The sequence below is a fragment of the Schistocerca serialis genome, chromosome 8 (assembly GCF_023864345.2).
Source record: "Schistocerca serialis cubense isolate TAMUIC-IGC-003099 chromosome 8, iqSchSeri2.2, whole genome shotgun sequence".
NCBI classification, from domain to species: Eukaryota; Metazoa; Arthropoda; class Insecta; order Orthoptera; family Acrididae; genus Schistocerca; species Schistocerca serialis.
In genome coordinates this window covers 276,326,500-276,348,754 of record NC_064645.1, presented here as the reverse complement: position 1 = coordinate 276,348,754, position 22,255 = coordinate 276,326,500, and the positions used below count along the sequence as shown (strand labels likewise).

Sequence of the window (22,255 nt, the reverse complement as noted above, 5' to 3'; positions counted from 1 at the left end):
TTCCCCATTTGTATAAACTTCTGAAAATCTATTTATCTACTCGAGGGCATATATCAATATATAATTAATAAACAGATCTCTAATGCAGTTTGCATAGGGCCATACCCGCATGGTACAAGACACAGTACGTTAGCTGGGTTCAAGAGTATGGTGCCAATAGCACTGCTAAATTGTTATTTTTCAGAGAAAGTGTAAACACATAATAAGGAGCTCAGTTTTGTTTAGTGAAGATATAGAAATAATTAAAACAGTTACAATATACTAATCCATCTCATAATCCGTACACTCGTCCTGGAGCTGGATTTTGGGGAAATTACCTGACACCTTACAGTACGTTACTATTTTCAGCTTCTTCTACCTCTTCTTCTTCTTTTACACTTCATGGATTAGACATTGAGATTGTTATGCGTTCACAATATGTCTGTCCATCTTTTCTTGGTCTTCCAACATATCTTCTTCCTTTCAGTTTGTAATCTAAGGCTAATTTCCAAAGTCGTTTACTGTCCATTCTTTGCACACGTCCGTTACAGATGTTGGGGTGTTTGGTTATTCTACTTTCATTTCGCTCTTCTTTAAGTTTCGGTGTGGTCTGTTTTTGAGTAGACTTTTGCGGTTCTTAGAAATTTCATTTCTCTACTTTGTTTTTAGCTAATATTCTTTTAGTAGAAGAGCTGGAAGAGCTATAGTTCTATAAAATTTTACTATTATTCATTTTCTGTTCTTATTTCTAAATACACTATGAAAGTTGCCACATTTATTTCTAACATAATTCTAGCCAATTTTACATTTAGACCTTTATTACTGTTTGGGCCAGTGTGACGTCCCATATACGTGACAGACGATGCTTTTCCTAAAATCACATTATCCACACTGATTTTTGTATCGGTATGGACTTTTGCCCCAGAAAGTCATCACTCTAGTCTTGGTTTTAGAACTCTCAATATCTAATTGTTTGCAAAGATAATTCAGGTGGAAAAGTACATGTTGTTAGTCGTCTTCTTTTTCTTGCGATAGTATCATCCACATAGAGTAAAATATTTAACATCGTGTCTTTTGATACTTTAATAACTTTTCATATGTGTTGCCTCCAATTTAAGATAATGTAATTAACATAAAGATTAAGGAGAGTGGTCATATGGGTACTCTTGTCGTACTCTTTATTTATTAAAATTTGTTCTGTTCTCGTGGTGGTAGTGGCTTTCACAGACAAATAAACTATTCTTGTTTCTAGGTTTGCAAGTCTGTATTACTTTATATACATCACAATAAAACAGCAGCGAGTGCAGAAGCAGGTCCATCCATTTTTAATCTTCCTTGAAATTTCGAAGAATAGCGAAGAATGAGTAAGAGAGGTTTAGGATCTGAAAAAGAAGATATAGCTCGTAAGCACCTATAATAAACAAATAAATCACATTTCACCGCTTGACAGTTGTTTGTATTATACTGTTCCACACAAAACATACACATATAAGCAATAAATTAGTCACATGTGTCCTCACATAACAGCCTGATAACAGTGCTGATTCATCTTGGCCCAAATTTTACAAAACTCTGAAAACGGTACAAATTTATAAGTTTATGTGGTTCACAGTCTGTTGCTAACCTTTACTTTTGATGCTACTTGGGCAGCTGATGCATCAACATAAATGTTTATTAAATCAGTTCTTATTCGGAATCACAATGTTGAGTGTAACTCTTCTACACCTTACACCTGAGGCTCTGTGAAAGTATTTCACATGCGTTACAGCACAAACTTCGAACGGAGCTGTATTGGCGACTTGATTCTTATGCACTGGTTACGAGCTAAAAAGACATCTCACGTTATAGAAAGAGTAGACATAGAGTTTTTTGTATCCTTTTTCACTACCTTATTTCTCTCATTTATGTACAAGATGTACAACTTTGCTTCCGCCGTTTTTCCCCAGAATTTGAGGCTTTAATGAAACAATTTGGTTACACAAGTTTCATTCAAAGTATTTTCTATTGCTGGTCACTACTTTCTCTCATCTTTCGGACAGTGTACGAATCCCGCGTCGAAGAAATTGTTCATCTTTCGAAGTGATCCACGAATCGATCCAATTTGTGACTTCTTCATGAGATCGGAAATGTTCGTCAGCCAGACCATGCGCCATTGATCTAAACAGGTGATAGTCAGAGGGAGCAATGTCTGGAGAATACGGCGGGTGGGGTAGGACGTCCCATTTTAACGTTTCCAATTACGTTTTGACCTCTTTTGCAACGTGGGGTCGAGCGTTGTCGTGTTGCAAAGTCACTTTATCGTGCCTTTCGCTGTATTGCAGTCGTTTGTCTTTTAATGCTCTGCTCAAACGCATTAATTGCTTTCGATAACGAGCACCTGTGATTGTTTCACTTGGTTTTAACACCTCATAGCGCACGACGCCGAGCTGGTCCCATCAAATGCGGAGCATGATCTTACTCGGTTTGGCCGTCGACGTGGAGGCATGGCCGGGATATCCCCATGATTTTTTGCGTTTAGGGTTATCGTAATGAACCCATTTTTTCGTCCCCGGTCACAATGCGATGCAGAAATCCCTTCCGTTTTTGCCTCTGAAGCAACCGTTCACAAACACACAAACTCCGATCAACGTCTCTTGGTTTCAGCTCACACGGGACCCAAGTTACTTCTTCTGAAACGTTTTGAAATGGCTTGCTGTGTCACTCTCATTAATTGTGACAATTCTTCTTGACTTTGACGCGAGTCTTAACTCAGCAATGTCTCCAATTCTGCATCTTCGAAAACATTCTCTCTTCCGCCGGCCGGAGTGGCCGAGTGGTTCTAGGCGCTACAGTCTGGAACCGCGCGACCGCTACGGTCGCAGGTTCGAATCCTGCCTCGGGCATGGATGTGTGTGATGTCTTTAGGTTAGTTATGTTTAAATAGTTCTACGTTCTAGGAGACTGATGATCTCAGAAGTTAAGTCCCATAGTGCTCAGAGCCATTCTCTCTTCAACCACTATGCCGGTCTACGACGTTAAAATCACCGTTCTTGAAGCGTTGAAACCATTCACGACACGTTCTTTCACTAATAGCGTCCTGACCATACGTACTTGAGAGCATTCGATGAGACTCAGACGCTGTTTTCTTCATACTGAAACAAAACAGTAACACCTCTCGCAAACGACGAGAATTAGGCTCGTAAACTGACACTTTCAATCAAGAACAACTTTACGATGCAGACACAAATCGGTTAATGTTCGGATGATGTTTGTTGATCGAGGTCCTAGCTTCCTGCCTGACGTCTGCGATCTGTTTCTTTCGAGAGCTACTTCCGTTGTTTCCACCTATCGGCAAACGGCGGAAGCAGAGTTGTACACCTTGTAATTAAATGGTTTAACATGATTAGTTTGAGAATTCTAAATGGATGACTTTCAGGTTAAGACACAACAGAACGTAATATCAGACATTGACTTTCTTTGATGAACATGAATACATGAGAACAGGTAAGATATGCACATTTCGTTACTGGAAGGAATGCGTTCCGTTAAGTCTCTGTGTGCAAATTTGTAAGATCATAATGCTTATCTAGCCATCGTGGATAACGACTAAAACACCTGAAGATTTGATTACTACTAATCAAAGATATCAAATTCGTACTATAAACAGATTCTCGACTGGGTTTTAATCCGCAGAGTTTTGTGGCCATGGAAGTACGGTAAACTCATCCTGGTGCTTTTCGAACCACGCACGTACGCTGCGAGCTGTGTACGAATTGCACTGTGCTGCTGCTGGACGCCAACGTACCGAAGAAAAACAAACTGCATTTAGGGGTAGATATGGACCCCTAGGAGGGATGCATACTTGTGTTTTTCTCTTCTGCCTTCCAAAATGACGAGATCACTCACAGAATGCCACGAAAACATTCCCCAGACCATAACGCTCCCTCCTTTGGCCTGGGCCCTTCCGACCATTGTTGCAGGGCGTTTACTTTCAGACGGCCATCTGTCCGATGGAGCATAAAATGTGATTTTCTGTAAAGTCCACCTTTCGCCACTCAGTGGGAGCGCAGTTGCGGTATCGGCATGCAAAATCCAGCCTTCGTCGCTAATGAACAGCAGTCAGCATGGGTGCATGGACCAGACTCCTGCTGCGGAGGCCCTTAGGGAGCAACGTCCGCTGAACGGTTGTGCATTCAGTTACTCAGCAGTTTCATGTCTATTAGCCTGTACGCAGCTCCGTACCTGTCATCTGTGCTCCGTGGTGCACAACAATTGCTTCGGCGCCGGTTTTGGATAGCGCCATTTTGTCATCCGCGGATTCTTCAACCATGGCGGCACGCGAATGTTAACAGACTTAACCGTTTCGGAAATGCTTCCACCTTTCGCCCGAAAGCCAACGATCATGCACTTTTATACGGCAGATAAACAGCTCCGTTTCCACATTATGACAACGATTGCACTGTTTTCCGCGACCCAACACGCATTATATACCCACCACTCCTAGTACTGCTGAATGAGCGATTTTTGCACGTTGACGTCGAACATAGCCAGTTGGCTCGTTAGTGTGACTTGACCGTGTATGCACTTAACATTATTATTTACCTACAACCGTTCTATTTCTCTGCTCCGTGAATAGACCTGTTAAAACGGTGAGACTGTGCAAAAATCGCAGTCCTTGTTCGGGAGTGATTCCTGCAGCAACACTACTAGCGATTTCAAAAGATGACATTTCGTTGTGTCTCCCTGTACTGGCGCACAACTAATTCTATAACATTATCAAGAGTCGAGGGATTTTTGTGGTTGTACACACGAAGAAATATGCTCACCGCCACGAAGGACTCCCTGGAGAGAGGGAAGAATCCGGCGGCACTGATGCACAGCGGCCGCTGAGATCTCAGCATGAGCAGCAGGAGCGACCGTTTGATGGATGTGGAGCATTCGTGTAGTGACGTAGCCGCGTCGTATACCGCCAGCGTCAGATTCTCGCACTGAAGCACCAGACCAGTGCTCACAATTATCTCTTCCGTAGAGTAAGAATAACCACATACGACAATAACACTATGTTACAAATGCATAAAATATTTTAAGTATATTCATCTACACTACTGGCCATTAAAATTGCTACTCCAAGAAGAAATGCAGATGCTTAACGGGTATTCACTGGACAAATATATTATACTAGAACTGACACGTGATTACATTTTCACACAATTTGGGTGCATAGATCCTGAGAAATCAGTACCCAGAACAACCACATATGGCCATAATAACGGCCTGATACGCCTGGACATTGAGTCAAACAGAGCTTGGATGGCGTGTACAGGTACAGCTGCCCATGCAGCTTCAACACTATACCACAGTTCATCAAAAGTAGTGACTGGCGTATTGTGACGAGCCAGTTGCTCGGCCACCATTGAACAGACGTTTTCAATTGGTGAGGGATCTGGAGAATTTGCTGGCCAGGGCAGCAGTCGAACATTTTCTGTATCCAGAAAGGCCCGTACGGGACCTGCAACATGCGGTCGTGCATTATCCTGCTGAAATGAAGGGTTTCGCAGGGTTCGAATGAAGGCTAGAGCCACGGGTCGAAACACATCTGAAATGTAACGTCCACTGTTCAAAGTGTCGTCAATGCGAACAAGAGGTGACCGAGACGTGTAACCAATGGCACCCCCTACCATCACGTCGGGTGATACGCCAGTATGGAGATGACGAATATACGTTTCCAATGTACGTTCACCGCGATGTCGCCAAACACGGATGTGACATTCATGATGATGTAAACAGAACGTGGATTCATCCGAAAAAATGACGTTTTGCCATTCGTGCACCCAGGTTCGTCGTTGAGTACACCATCGCAGGAGCTCCTGTCTGTGATGGAGCGTCGAGGGTAACCGCAGCCATGGTCTCCGACGTGATAGTCCATGCTGCTGCAAACGTCGTCGAACTGTTCGTGCAGATGGTTGTTGTCTTACAAACGTCCCCATCTGTTGACTCAGGGATCGAGACGTGGCTGCACGATCCATTACAGCCATGCGGATAAGATGCCTGTCATCTCGACTGCTAGTGATACGACGCCGTTGGGATCCAGCACGGCGTTCCCTATTACCCTCCTGAACCCACCGATTCCATATTCTGCTAAAAGTCATTGGATCTCGACCAACGCGAGCAGCAATGTCGCGATACGATAAACCGCAATCGCGATAGGCTACAATCCGACCTTTATCAAAGTCGGATACGTGATGGTAGGCATTTCTCCTCCTTACACGAGGCATCACAATAACGTTTCACCAGGCAACGCCGGTCAACTGCTGTTTGTGTACGAGAAATCGGTTGGAAACTTTCCTCATGTCAGCACGTTGTAGGTGTCACCACCGGCGCCAACCTTGTGTGAATGCTCTGAAAAGCTGATAATTTACATATCGCAGCATCTTCTTCCTGTCGGTTAAATTTCGCGTCTGTAGCACGTCATCTTCGTGGTGTAGCAATTTTAATGGCCAGTAGTGCACATGTACACGCAGAAAGCCACCGAACAGTGTGTAGCGAAGAGTACTCATGTACCACATTTCCTGTTTCAGTCGCGAATGGTCCGCGAGAAGAACAGTGGTTGGTAAGCTTCTGCATCAGCTCGAACCTCTCATTTTATACTCGTGGGCCTTTCGCGAGCTATACGTAGAAGTAAGCAATACAATGGTTGACTCTCCAATTTAAGAGGACACCACACTGTGAAACAGAACGCCTCTGTCGTTTCCGATCCCTCACAGCGTCTGCCACTGGAGCTGGCTTAGCACCTACGTGACTAATTCGCCCTTACTAAATGAAACTGTAACAGAACGTGTTGCTCTTCATAGGTTCCTCTCACTTCCTCTACCAATTCTACCTGGTACGGATCCCAGACTGCCGTGCAGTTTCAAGTATCAGTCGAATGAGGGTTTTGTAAGCTATTTCCCTTCTACGTGGACGACTCTTTGAGAATTCTTCCAATGAATCTCAGTCTAGCACCTACCTTACCTGCAGCTACTTTTATTTGATCGTTCTACTTAAAATTGCTCTGTATGCGTACTGCTAGATATTTATTGAAGACTACTGCCTCTGATGATTCCTTTGCAATTGTGTAATCTCACAATAATGTCCCTTTATGCCTATCTATCGCAGGACAAATACATCTTCCGAGCTTAACGTCGTGTTCCCAGATTCTAGCATGATACATCGCATTCTAAAGAATATCTCCAGCGATTGGAGCAACCACAACTGGCTTCAGTCACTTCACATTTCAGTATCCCTGAGTATTACATTTTCAGTGTGAAGGACCAGTGATTCATCCGAATCATATAATGTGGTGTCATTTATTTCTGGGATCGAATTCCGGTCAGGGACAAATGTTAACCTTGTCCACTGAATTAAATCAATGCCCAGTGGCAGCCAGTGTCTCGAATTCCTTTGCATTTGCGTCACCTCGTTTCAGCATGTGCCCTGAAAACTTGTTCCACGCGTGATGACATCGACGCGCATAAGGCGCAAATGGCATGCTATGGCATAGCCATCCATGCTGCATTCATCTGGTTCCAAAGTTCATCTGTGGTGGTTGGTACTGCACCCGTCGTTTCACCATATACATTCATTTTCTATTGGTGTCAAATCAGGGGATCTGGTAGGCCAGGGCAAAAGGCTGATATCCTCTGGCACCAAGAAGTTACATCTTCGTGCAGAACATATGGTCGTGCATTGTCTTGCTGAAGAATGGCACCTGGGGTGTCGTACAGAAAGGCTATGCCTAGGGGTCGCAGGATATCATTCACTTAGGTCACATTGGTCACAGTGCCCAGGACATTCACCCAACTGTGATTTGAGGTTGTACTCAATAGTACCCGACATCACAAGGCCTTGAGATAGCACTGTATGTCTTGTGAGAATGTAGTCACTGTAATGCCGCTCCCCCCTGTTTGTGGCGAATCAAAATGCATCCATCATTTTCAAACAAACTTAACCTGGATTCGTCCGAAAATACTATCTGATGCCATTCCCGTCCTCAGTGACATCGTTCCACACATCATTCCTGTTTCTTACTCCTGGAACCACGTGCATTGTGACTTACTTGTTCACTATCGTAGCATTCCGGCTGACGACAGTGTTGTTGGACGTGGCCCTCACTTCCACATCTGCAACATTTAATTACTAATGCTAAAATTTGGCAGTCACCACGTTCCCTAATCGCTACATCTGTCTCTTCCAAACGTGTGACAATCCGTTTTCAATTTTTCCCACAAGAAGCGAGTGTTGTTCTGCTTGTGATTTTGCTGTCGTGACCCCTCAGCTGGCTGTTTGAATTTTAGTGCATTCCGAAAGGTCTCATGCCTTAGTCTCTCTAGTCAACTGCAAATTGGTCACTGAAAGCAAATTTCGACAGACCAATCGCACAACTAAGCTGGTGCTGACACTTCATTGACAAACGCAGTTGTGATCTCTGTTGCCTTGCCAGAAGAAGGTGATATCAAGTTTGCGTCTGCACTCTCGTTGGAAGGAGAGCGTGCTCTCGGTATAGTCCTAACGTCGTCAATTTGTCCAAGTACTTGTTGCTCCTCAGCATGCAGTGCCTCTGCGTGGTCCTTGTAATGTTTTAATTCCCCAGCTTTCTGTTCGAGTGCTGTTTGTAGCCTAACAATCTGCTCCATCACAGCGACAATACAGTCACTCGTACTAGCGATGTGTTTTTCTGTCAACATCCGTTACTGCTCAAACTATAGGGAAATACACAATACGAAAGGGAATGACACCATATTCACTCTACAAAGTATACAAACACAACTCTAGTTCTCACAATGTATCATAGTCCACTTACATTCCCTATAATATCGTGCCAAATGAACCAAACATCGATAAGTGAAACGTATTACTGGAACAGCCTACGTGTATGGCAACTTGTGCCCAGAAAGACTGCAAAATGCGCACCTGACAGGTGTTAAATATAACTCACGACAGTTATAATTTAAACAGACAAGTGATGAGGTTTCCACAGGTGTATAAGAGGTAGTTTTAGATTAGAATGAATGTTCCCACAGTCCACCATGCTCAACAAATTACACAATGAACACGGCCAGTTAAAAGGTAAACAAAATGTTTCTCACACACTGTCCTGCATTCTACGGGATGTGGCTGCAAGATGAGTGAACCTGCCGTGGTGATGATGGTGATACAGAAACTGGCGACAGGCGTAGCTGTGTCAGCTGTAAAACCGGTGGTGTGAGACCCATTTTAGGCCACCAGTTGTCACAGTGATCAGCCACTTCTGATGCTAGTTGTAGCTTCAGCGTGAGGCCCACTTCTTGACATCAGCTGTAGTGGTCACCCCTCGGATCAGGGCTTTTAATAGACATTGGGGCTGAGTAGTTGAGGAGGTAACGTTACTGGCGCAGGAGGTTGAAATCAGGAGCTTGCTTGGGTGGCTAGCATACGCTCTAAGGTGTCAGTGGAACAGCATTATCTGGAATCGAGTTTATTATTTGTATTTTTACAGTATGTACGGATTGTGTTCTGTGGCACAGCCAAAGGAATGTTTGAAAAAAAGATATTTTGTCAATGCAGTGACTGGTTGAATATTTTGTAAAAAAATTTTTGTTTACTTATAGACGCAATCACATTCTGATGGCACAGTCATAACCGGTTTCGGCCATACAGTGACCGTCTTCAGATTCTAAATCAATACAAAAGAGAATTAATATTAAAACCTAAAATAAGTGCAATATTTAACCAGGGTTATTAGTAATCTAACTGAATTTATGCGAAATACATAGAGTTCATACCTAAAGGCGGCATACACTGAACACAGGTTCATGCGTTGTCAAACTAGCAATAAAATGTAAAACACCGGTCTTATATAAATATAAAAATTTGTTAGATTTTGTTCACCCTCTTTGCGCTAGATGCGCGCGTCCTCTATAAGATAGTCTTTATTTTTCAAAAGCCTAAATATGACAAATTTACTATTAATATTTAGGTCAAAAGTATATAAAATTTTAAATTACAGAACAGATCGCTAAATCAGTGAAATAACATTTCAGAACAAGGAGAAACCTTGTGCCATCCGCCGGTCGGTGTGGCCAAGCGGTTCTAGACGCTACAGTCTGGAACCGCGCGACCGCTACGGTCGCAGGTTCGAATCCTGCCTCGGGCATGGATGTGTGTGATGTCCTTAGGTTAGTTAGATTTAAGTAGTTCTAAGTTCTAGGGGACTGATGACCTCAGAAGTTAAGTGCCATATTGCTCAGAGCCATTTGAACCTTGTGGCATCCACCTGCAGCAGAGGTCGTCCTGCCCGTGTCGTCCCTGCCGTACCAATGGACAGCGGCATAAACAGGCAGTAGCCGGAAATACAGCGCCATCGGGCGTCAGAAAGACACTCAACAAGTGCTACAACTATTTTTATCTATGCAATGATTTCTCCTTATTCTGAAATGCTATTTCATTGATTTAACGATGTGTTATGTAATTTTAAATTCCTTATACATTTGACTAAAATATTAATAGTAATTAATAGTAAATTTGTCATATTTCAGTCTTTTGAAAAATAAAGACTGTTTTATAGAGGACGCGCGCATCTAGTGCAAAAAGTGTGAACAAAATCTAACAAATTTTTATATCTGTATAAGACGGGTGTTTTACAAAAAATGGTTGTTGGAAGCGTTTCCTAAAAAATAGTTCAAATGGCTCTGAGCACTATGGGACTTAACATCTGAGGTCACCAGTCCCCTAGAACGTAGAACTACTTCAACCTAACTAACCTAAGGACATCACACACATCCATGCCCGAGGCAGAATTCGAACCTGCGACCGTAGCAGTCGCGCAATTCCGGAGTGAAGCGCCTAGAACCGCGTGGCCACCGCGGCCGGTGGTGTTTTACATTTTATAGCTAGTTTGACAGCGCATGAACCTGTGTTCACTGTATGCCGCCTTTAGATATGAACTCTATGTATTTCGCATACATTCAGTTAGATTACTAATAAGCCTGGGTAAATATTGCACTTATTTTTAGGTTTTAATATAAATTTTCTTTATGTTGTTTTAGAATTTGAAGATGGTCATTGTATGGCCGAAACCGGTTATGACTGTGTCGTAAGAATGTGATTCCGTCTATAAATAAACAAAAAAGTTTTACAATGGCATGTTGATTCATACACTCGACTGTGACAAGGAATGTGGACACAGCGCTGCGTTGTTTGCGGCCGCTCTGCCGGTCAGTACCCAGTGGCGATGAAGTGCACGTAGCAGGAACAGGAATATGTAGGAGCAAGTCTACTGAGGCTCACCGGCAGCTAGGGCGGCCAATTCCAGCACTCTCAAAGACTGACGTGTCTGTAAGCAGCGGCCAAGAGCATATCACGGACGACGGGTGTGCTGAAGGTGGAAGCCCACGACCTAAATCAGCAGCACAGTGTACAGCCAAGCACGCGGCACTACCTACAGCCAGGGGTCGGCACTCAGACGTCTCAGCCAACAGCTAGTAGACAGGTTTCCAGTCACTTCGTACCTCCCTTTACCAGGGGAAGGCTCAGATTCGTCTACATCTTAATAGCGGTGGTCACCAAACAACTGTGTCAGCCTGTAGTGGCTAAGTTCCAATCCAGCCGGCTGGCTAGGGCTTCTCACGGCAGCAGGCAGCACATCACGATTCGCCAACCAATTTATCCCATAACTATCCAGAGTGTCATTCCGTCAGAATCTGAGATGCAGCCGGGATGATAAGACACCAAGACTGAGGCTTCTAAAACGGTTGTAATTAAGCTGGACATAACGTCATCGCAACCGGCGATGCGGTTATTTACCCTCATTATCCAGAGGTGTCAGCATACTTGCCTCCACCGTCGTGTAGCAGTTATTGACAGTTCCTCTTACCCTCACACTTTCCATCGTGATTGTTTTACTTAAGGTATACAGTAAGCAGTAACTCACGTGTAAACCTTTAATTTACCTTTAGGGTAACCTATCATGCACCGTCAGTGAGAGAGAAAAACAGAGCTTCAATGTCAGAAGCTTAAGTCGTACTGGCTGCACGAGATGTTAACTGTAGGAAGATGTCCTTGTGCGATGCATCGAAACTCTACCACCTACTATACAGAATCCTAAAGGGAGAATGGTAAACAAAAATTTCACCAAACTAGGACCAGGCCCCACAGGTAAGAATATATCATAAAATCAACAGTGGCACCAACTTTGTCGTTACTGCAGACACTGGAATTTTAGAAACAATAAAGTACATATCCTAATTCATATTGCACATTCCTTCTGAAGATCTTGCTGATTAAAATGAAAGCAAATTTGTCTACTGTATCCGACGACTGCAATTCGCGGGATGACCACCATCGCCAAAACCAATTCGGTGGTTGGCGTAGTGATTTGCGAAGAGAAAAGGAATACTTAATCGATTCAATAAAGAGAGCAAGATGGTAAGCTATGACTGGTTGAATCTATTCTCGTAAAGGCGTCCCACTGTTCTTGTAAGGGACGCCCCCAGTATATATCCATTGTAAGAGGGTTGGGAATGTATCGAGAAAAGGCTGAGAGCTGATTCTCCCTCTTGTTACATACCTTCCTGGAGAACAAGTTGTTTCCGTAGCCTGCGAAAATTTATCTCATGGACGAATGTGGACATCAGCTGAACAATGAACCTCGGAAAGTTCTTGCCGCGATAGGTTCCAAAGACGTCCATCACGTAACGTCGGCAGAAAAAGGCGATCCATATCCCTAGTAGCTTGCTGCTATGCCGAAACGAAATTCTTTCAGGCCTACCGCATATTTAAAGGGAAAGGCAAAAACCTGAATGTTTAAGACCGTATGCCTCCAGGTTCCCATATCGAAATGAGCGACACGTCTACAAATGTGAATACAGATGTGTGGCTCAACAGTCACTTAATTTCTGGGAGGGAATCTGACAAAACGTTGCTAATTTTTCTGATGTCAGTCTTCTTAATTTTGCAGGTGAGAATAAGATTATTCTCTTCTGCCTACCTAGCCGTACTACGCAATACTTGCAACCCCTAGATCGTGCTTCTTCAAGTTTTTAAAATCATTTTGGCAAAAGGCTATCAACAATTCGGTTCACAACCATTCAAGTTGTACACTTAACTTGTCTGCTCTCTGGACAAGTATTGAGTTCTACATGGCATCGTACTGCAGCTGTGGATAATGGCGCTTCTTGATTTTCGGCCTATGGGCTTTATCCACATGACCCATCCAAAATCCCAGACCACGTTTTTTTCAATACCCCGCAGAGCAATTGGCGAGACCAGAAGTGCTGCGAGACCATGCAGAAGCCGGCCGGTGTGGCAGTGCGGTTCTAGGCGCTTCAGTCTGGAACCGCGTGACCGCTCGGGCATGCCTCGGGCATGGATGTGTGTGATGTCCTTAGGTTAGTTAGGTTTAAGTAGTTCTAAGTTCTAGGGGACTGATGACCACAGATGTTAAGTCCCATAGTGCTCAGAGCCATTTGAACCACTTGAACCATCCAGAAGACGTGGAGAACAATGAAATAATTCCTCTTTTCATGACAAAAGTCATTTTCCTTAAGCTCCAGCAGCTAGGCCAAACGCAAATTTCAGAGACTCTAACGAGCATTCCAAAAAGACAGCAAACGAAACACAAAGCACAAAAGAATTGATCAAAACGCCGTATTCTGTACAGGAGGAAGCCGAAATCACCAAGCAGCTGATCTTCAAGCAATGATGAATCTTTAAAATTCAGTAACACAAATGAAGGGAATGACAGCGAAGATGATATTTGTCTTGCTTGTAGGGCTCCTTTTACGACAAAAAAGGACCCAAATGTGACTGGATCTGATATATTCGATAAAGAAATGATTCCATCAGGAGTGAGGAAATGGCAATCCATGAACCAGGTAATCCTGAATAACAAAGGAAAGCCTTAATCTAGCGATAACCAACTGCTGACTGCCAGATTATTCTTGTTGGTACTTTTCATAATCAAAATAAATTTGTTACGTTGCGTTATACTTAACTGATTCACTGATTTTGTTCCTTTCACACAGTTGCGTCTTCCCTCGGTATAGGTGGCGTATTACCCGGCCATCAGGGGAAGATGCCACCTGTACAATGCTTTCAGCGTCACATTTTATCTATCATTTATTCAAATATTTACCGGTTACATTTTCAGCGTAGCTAAATGCAGGATCATATCTTAACTCAATGAAATTTCCAGCTTTTTGGACGGGTAGTTCAAACCCCCCCCCCCCCCACCCTCCCCACCTCCCCCCCCCCCCAGAAAACGAAGCAGATGGAAAAAAGTAAACAAACTGTTTATTATTTAAAAAATAATCCCTATAATTGTTAATACATTTACGCCTTCACGGAAAAATGTTTGTGATTGTGTACTCAACCATGATCATACCCAGCCGTGCACCTCTTCGAATTGAATCGATGGTCGCGAATGTCTTTCTTGAGGGGTCCAAATTATGGAAATTGAATGGCGAGAGATGGGGAGTGTATGGACGATGTGTAGCAAAACGTCTGCAACATAGTCGAAACAACCTTGGCAACATATGGTTAAGCATTATCCTGTAACAGAAGGATGCCGTCAATCAACAGTCCTTGGCGTTTGGACTTGGAGTGCTAAATTTCTGCAAAGTATCCGCGTACCTATGTGCGTTAATTGCAACACTGCGATCCAGAAAATGACGAACAGCCGGTTGACGGAGGATATAATTCTGTTGCAGGGTAATACCGTCTCACATGCAACCCAGGTAGTCGTCTCGACTACGTTCTAGCCGTTTCGTCAGGAAGCTCTTTCACATCCCTCCTTCCGGTCCCGATCCCTCCCCATGTGATTTCCATATTTTTTGGAACCCTGAAGAAACATTCGCGGCCATCGATTTACTTCGCACGAAGATGTACGCTTGATTATAATCATGGGTCCGCAGGCAACTGCAAACATTATTTCATAGAGGCTTTGAGCATCTTGTCACACGGTGGGATCAACGCATTAACAGTTATGGCGATTACTTTTGAAATAATAAACAGTTTACATACTTTTTTATATCTGTCTCGTTTTCATTTCAATGCCCATTATACACTACCATTGTTCCTTTTGAGCTGCAATGGCTTAATTATAACACACTTCGTGAGGGAATAAATAAGCTGTGAATCAGTAGCCAAAATTTCTGACTGTCGATAGATATCTACAACTGATTGTGACTGAGCATCACATTTTATTCTTACAGTATGCTGACCAATGAAAACGTTCCTTCTTAAGGATGAATTACCCAGAACATTATTTCGTACGATATTATAGAATGAAAATAAGTTATTCTACTGGTTTTAAGAGTCTATCTGCATGAACGGTAAACAGTAAAATGTCATCAAGAAAGTTAGGATGGTTCGGATATGTAGTCTTACCACACAATTATTCTTCTTTTCTCAGGTTTAGGGATCTCGACTATTAGCCTATTCTATGGCTGCTGAAACTGCATTTGGTTAAGGGCAATTTCCTTACCTGACCTCTCAATTACTAACTTCTAATGCCTTGCTTCTCGTGGGCTACAACTATACGAGGTGCGACAATAAAGTAATGAGACTGATGCGAAAAAAAATGTTGCTTACCGTTTTAGTCAAGTTTAGTGTTGTCTCCTTCAAAGTAGTTCCCTTCTGAATGCAAACACTTTTTCCAGCGCTTCTGCCATTAATGGTAACATTTCTGGAACTCATCTTCTGTAATATCCTCCAAGACCCTCGTCACAGCTTTTTGGGCATCTTGTGTTGTTTGAAAATGGTGTCCCTTGACCGCCGTTTTGACTCTTGGAAATTGAAAAAAGTCGCACGGAGCGATATCTGGTGAATAAGGTGGCTGTGGCAGTAGTGAAATTTGTTTTGAGGTTAAAAATTCCGTGTTTCTCGCTGTTGTGGTGTGTGATTTCTGGGGACCATTTTTGCACAAATCTTTCTCATACCAAGATCTTCAGTTATTATTAGACGAACCATTTCTCGATTGATGTTCAGTTCTTCTGTAATCATTTTCACGGATATTCTTCGATTAGATCGTACGAGCTCACGCACCCTGTCCAAGTTGACATCCGTCCGTGAGGTTGATGATCGTCCACTATGGTCTTCATCTTCAATATTCGTTCTGCCTTCACTAAACATTTAATGCCAACGAAAAACTTGAGTTCTTGTCTCCGTAAGCCTTCTGAAGCTTACCGTAAGTTGTCGCGTTTTCACCTAATTTAATGCAAAAAGAAATGGCATACCATTGTGCAATATTATGCGGTTCCATTTCCATGACGAGAGACACAAACACATGTTAACTTATTACAGCACAACGCACAACTGAGCAGCTGCATCGATGTCGCGCTTGGACTAGAAGCAGCTTATAGACGTAGGTCAAAGATATTGTGCCTATGCAAGCCTGCAGGGTTGCCGCATCTTGCAAGGAAAATCAGTCTCATTATTTTATTGTCGCACCTCGTAGGTACTGTTAAGACTGTGTCAAAAGATTTCTCGAAACCTATTAATCCTAGGCAATTTGATAATTTACATCACACCTCAATTCTAAAATTTCGTTACAGAATTGCAAACGGTCCATGGTCCTGCATCGTTTTTTAAAGACAATTTGTACCTTTGTGTAACTAAAATTCAATTCTTTTTCTTCTGTACGGTTAGTGATAAATGTAGTGATTGATGGCTCAAAATCTTTTCAAAAAATTAAAACCACCCAAGCCACCTTTTTACCCTTATGTCATGCAAATACGATTAATACGGCATATGCCATAGACCAGCTCTGCTCTCTTTGTGGAAGAAGAGAATTTTAATGATTTTTTAATCATAATTCTGTAATTCTTCCAGTCGCCAACAACAGCTTTCTGCTTCTGGTAAATCAGTAACCGCTCAGTAAAGTGATGATTCCTTGAATTACCTTCAAGCAGACTTGCACAGGTTACATCTAGAAGGGTGGTTTTATAAATTATCTGTGACTTCCAAAAATGTGTGTTAATGGCAAAACTCAGAATCCTACTGAGTCTCTAAATTCACTCATACGGAAACGATGACCAAAACCATACTTTCATTGGCTACAGTTGTCATAATTGCAACTTACGATGTCGTTCTTGTATTTAATGATACAAACGTAGGGTGGATGAAGGTATTACAGAGAACAGGATTTAAAATAGGAAATTTCACTCGAGAGATATCGAGAAAAATATATTTACAGCGCCTCTCTGCATCTGAAAAGTCAGTTAAATACCTGGTAATGGAAAGAATGTAAAAAATAAGAAACTAGAAGAGAAGCCTTGAAGGATAAGAGGACCCTGAGTACAAATCTGGGTCCTTCTGAATAGCTGACATAAGGAAAAAACGTTAAGATGATTTTTAAACTGCATTTCCTGCTACTTATGTTTTTTAAAGTTTAAATATCTTTTCTCAGAATGTATGAAGGTTAGAATTATGAAGTTTTGTACACTTATGTAAACCCAGATAATGTTGTATCAAGAGTAAATTTTGAAATTCTGATTGTAAGCTCAGATATGGAGCAAAGAGTTTGGATTTTGCATGAATTTTATATTACACTTACAAAATTATTAAAATTCTCTTCTTCGATATATTCAAAACACTTCACAAGAGAAACTGATTATATCAAATGAGATTAAACTGATAAAAATTTGTAGAAATCTCTCAAGTAGTTTCTGAGAAAAAGAGACACACATTTCTTTTAAAATAAATTTCTTAAATTTCACAAAAAATTAAATGTTTATAATCGAGGGAGCTAAATGGTAAATTTGTTAATTTTATGTACAGCATATGTACAGCATGGCACAAAATTTCACTGCCATATCTCTAAAACTGTGGATTTGGTGCATTTTTGAAATAGTGTGTGTTTTTCATGAATGTCCCCTGTTGAGATAAAGTTTGTATTTGACAATGAATGTTTGCTGCAGGTTTTTAGTTTTTACGGTGCCTAATTGCATAGAAGCTCTAAGGTATGTTATAATATGGAGTACATAAATATTTGCTTAATTGCCAGTATGTGTAGTATTGCAAGGTACTGATTTGTTTCTTCTTTAATAGCACTTGGTAATGAAATAACGTAGTCCCGTAAGATGTTGTGGTAAATACTTTGTATTTTTTTTAACCCCATTGCCCCATATGGGCAGGGGAGGGCTAGCAGCGGCAGAGTCCACTGCTCTTCAGCCGAGTGACACATTTAATAAAACAGAGGAAACACGAGGCATATAAAAGGCGAGAAAGGGAGACATGACAACATAGTAAGGGGAGACATTTTGGGGTTAAAATATACACATACACGCAGATTGTCGTTTGGGACAGTTAAAAAAAGTACACATAAAGGTAAAAAAAACACAGTGGGCTATGTGCACAGCACATAAAAAAACGCTGAAGTCACATGCACAAGTTAAATGTTGGCCACAGAATAAAAACACTCCAGAACGACGACACTTAAAAACCACTGTACGAGACAGAGCAGACATGATGAAGAGTATAACCTGCCAGGGCTGGAAGGGATGGGATGGAAAGAAAGAGACGGTCAGGGGGAGCACCAATGGGTAGGGGACAGGCGGCACTCTTTGTTGACAGTTTTCTTACCTCATGGTTTACAAGTACAGATAGTAGTTCGGAGTCTGATCTGCTTAGCGTTTCTCTCTTAAGAATTACATTTGTTGTAACTGATATGGTCATCTAGTCTAAATAACCCCTTATGCCTTCCTTACACGTACAGTTTGAGTGAGAGCCATTACTTTGCTTTAAATGAACAGCTGTCTCATTCCTAAGGATTCTGCAGTTCTCAAGGGCCTACAGCTAATAACAACTTGAAATGTCAGAGCCACTGAAGTTCCTCATAAAGATAAAATGCTGGGCTCAAAGATCATATTGTGTACATGGTCAGGGTAAGATAACCAAAGGTGCTCATTATGTCCAGCTGCTTAGTTTTGGTGTCAGTTTTAAACACCTTGTATTTGTAAGGAGATATTTCTCCAAGCAGCCTAGAAGCTTCAACAGCTTAAAGGTACGATAAACAATAGAAATGAAACATTAAATCAAACTCATTAAATAATTCCACACGAACTGTTGCAGGCTTATAGCATTCATAAATATAAAACTAGCAGAAAAATGCTCCTATCGGAGCACAAAAAAACCGAATATGCTCTTCTTTATTCAAAGATTGGGGTACCAGACACCTCATTCTACCTTTCTCAGCAGTTTCAAAAATTTTGACGTGCAAACATATTCTCGCTGCTTTTAGCATGCAACTCATCTTTCACTCAGACAAGCTCCCCTAACTGTACCTCGCTCACTACCACTAGTCCATCGCTTTAAGTCGCTTCTCACTGTTAGATATTGTGTCTCTCATTATTACTGGCTCTCATCCACATCCACTTTCTCATTCTCTATACTCCTCTGCCACTGGCACTATCTCCTTCATCATTTCCTAGCACTGTTTCGTCACTGTGAACTATGTTCCTCTGGCACAGTGTCCCTACTTTTCTCTCACACAGCTATCGTCTCCCTCCCTCTTTCTATGCCACAACTACTGTTTACTGTCTTCCAGCATTTATTACTTTTCCGCCTCTTTCCCACAGACACTGTCTCGTCTCCCTCAGCATAAAAAAAGAACGAATATGCTCGTATGCCAAAATTGTGATAATTTTTAAAGGTACTGAAGAAGGTAGAATGAGGCAGCTGGTGCCCGATTTTCAGTCATTTTAATGGACAGGCGCATACTCGCGTTTTTTGTACTCCAATAGGAGCATTTTTTCCGCCAGTTCCATTCTTTTCCCAGCTATAGCAAGGTATGACACTCATATGAAATGGACTTTATGGGTCAGTAAAATTTTAATAGTTTACTTATGTGTAATTGAAATAACGCAAAATATAATCATAAATCCCAGACTGGATTTTATGCAGACACACATATTATGCCTTAGAACTTCTATGCTATTCGATTAGGCACCATCAAAAGTAAAAACCTGCAGCAAACATACATCGTCAAATATAAAACTTTTTCTCAACAGGGGACATTCATGAATTTTATATTAGACTTACAGAATTATGATTAAAAAATCATTGCCTCAGTACTGTAGCAATACGAAGTTCCCAGAACCGTGCTGATAATAACGGAAATACTTTGCAACACATTTCTCCGTGCCACGTCACTTTATAAACTACGCCTTCGGCTGACATCGGCTGTCACATGCGTATTTTACATGTACAAGTATGACAATTTTGAGCCTCTGTATATCGTAAATGGGTAAAGATATCAATAACATTCTCAACGTTGTTCGTGACCCGAGTCTTTGGTAAAAATTACAGCGATTTTCTGTGCATAGTCGTCTTGGAATATGCTGCCCGCTTCGATCCCTAAAAACATGCTTTTAGAGTGTTTCTCGATAACGGACAGATATTTCCATTAGTCTAAGCTGGAGGAAGTGTGTAATATTCAAATTTTTATCCTGTGCTGTAAGATACTTATAGTAAGACGATCCTTCTGTCAGACACACAAAATCGTCTCTAGCCCAAGGGCTATCCAAAACGCTTGACCCTACCTTCCTGTCATCGATAGGACCTGAGGCAAGAGCCCCAGAAAAATCTCTTTATCTATGCGGGGCGTTTTGGAACGTTGTACACTATGATGACGCAAATGTATCTATACAAAAAAGTTCCCCGTAATTATAAAAAACCTTTATTATTTTCAGATTACTAAAGAAGTTTCATTTAAATTCAATACTGGTTGCATAAACTAACGACATCTGACTGGTAGGAGCTGTGTTTGGAATCAGAAGGAACGTAGTATTCACTCAGCAATGACATCGCTATAACACGAATGAATGGAGCACTCCATTTCTGGACCACAGGTTAAGAACTACTAAGCTTCTTCTGATTGACTTTCCATTTATTCCTTTTACTTTACTTCAGCTTCCATTTAAATTCTTCTGTTTGTCTTTCTGGCGAAGTAAATAACTACCGATATAGATTTTATCTTCCTCATTATGTACGGCTTTAACTACAGAAACTACTAGCAGAGCACAAAACTGTCGTCGAACTCCTTTTCTCAATTTCCAGTTTTAGGTAAAATATTGACATGTAAAAATGTGTTTTTGAATATCGCAGTATTACCTAACATCATATTCAAGCACATCTTCACCTGTTTAAACAGCTACAAATCCGAACCCACGTAGGTCACTGAAATTAAGAAATATATTAAACACACTGCAATTAGAACGGACATAATAGATAGCACAAGACTTTTTAGATAAATGAAACGAAAGGCAGCATTGCAGGAAAGAAAGAGGTCGTCAAATGGGAGGACGTGGAATCAGGAAAGAAAGGAACGACACCCACGAAGGATGAAGTCTGGGCGCAAAGAAAATCAAACACAAAGAGACTTGACCAAACTGATTTACCGCGTCCTCCTAAAGGGTAACTGGGATAAATAAATAAATATTATATTTAATATTCATTTTTTGTGACTGTTACATTACTTTAGAAATGCTGATTAAAAACTGAAAACTTCTGTAATTACCTCATACATTTTAAAACTGATTTCTCTATGAGCGGACAAAAGTGCGAAAGGTGTCATATTGGACGTAATTTAAAAAATTCCTACATCGCACTACATGAACTACACATTACATAAACCCAAAAAGGCACATAATACACAGTTTTTACTGAAACCAAGATGAAAGAATGATCCAAATTATTTGTGATGTTGTTGCAAAGTAGCTCAAAGGCATAAATCAACTTACCTCTGACATTAGTTTGTCTCCGAACCAACAGTAGAGCAAGAGCTCCCCAAATATTGCAAACATGTAGCCGCACAACTTTCCAGTTTCTCGTGCTCCTTGTGCGCTCTGCAACATACATACAGTCAGACATCAAAACCGGAAAATTATGTGAAAAATATGCAGATATACAGGCAGTGGCTGAATTATTCTCTTACAGAGTGATGTCGATAAGCGAACAGAAGAAACTAGAAGTGCAACTGTATCCTATATTGAAGAAAGTTTCACTTCTGACGACACTATGTCATAATGAGGAGATTAAAACAAGAAACTCTCTTATCCGGATCTGAGAAAACCACACAGGATGGCGATAATTTTTAATTTTAAACTGCTTCCTGTTACTGATATTTTCTAATTGTAATATCAATATTTCTTTATATTTCAATCCACTGATGAGGTAGATAACAGCTCTTCTATTATGTTAGTACTATATAACCAGTGACATTTTGTTCGTTAAGAAAAATCGAGATGAAGTGAAACTGCTTTTTTTTTCGAAAGAACAATGT

The 22,255-nt window shown here is 41.4% G+C and overlaps 1 protein-coding gene across 1 annotated transcript in view; it reads right to left on the bottom strand.

Moving 5' to 3' along the window:
• Window positions 1–1,235: 1,235 nt before the first annotated feature.
• The window catches only part of LOC126416421 (uncharacterized), a 68,380-nt gene continuing 47,360 nt past the window's right edge, over window positions 1,236–22,255 (bottom strand). The window contains exons 5-7 of the mRNA XM_050084140.1: window positions 21,714–21,818; window positions 4,785–4,946; window positions 1,236–1,361 (exon numbers count right to left, since the gene is read on the bottom strand). Of these exons, the coding sequence (XP_049940097.1) occupies window positions 1,305–1,361; window positions 4,785–4,946; window positions 21,714–21,818 (324 nt within the window). The 3' untranslated portion in view covers window positions 1,236–1,304. The remainder of the gene's footprint in view (window positions 1,362–4,784; window positions 4,947–21,713; window positions 21,819–22,255) is intronic.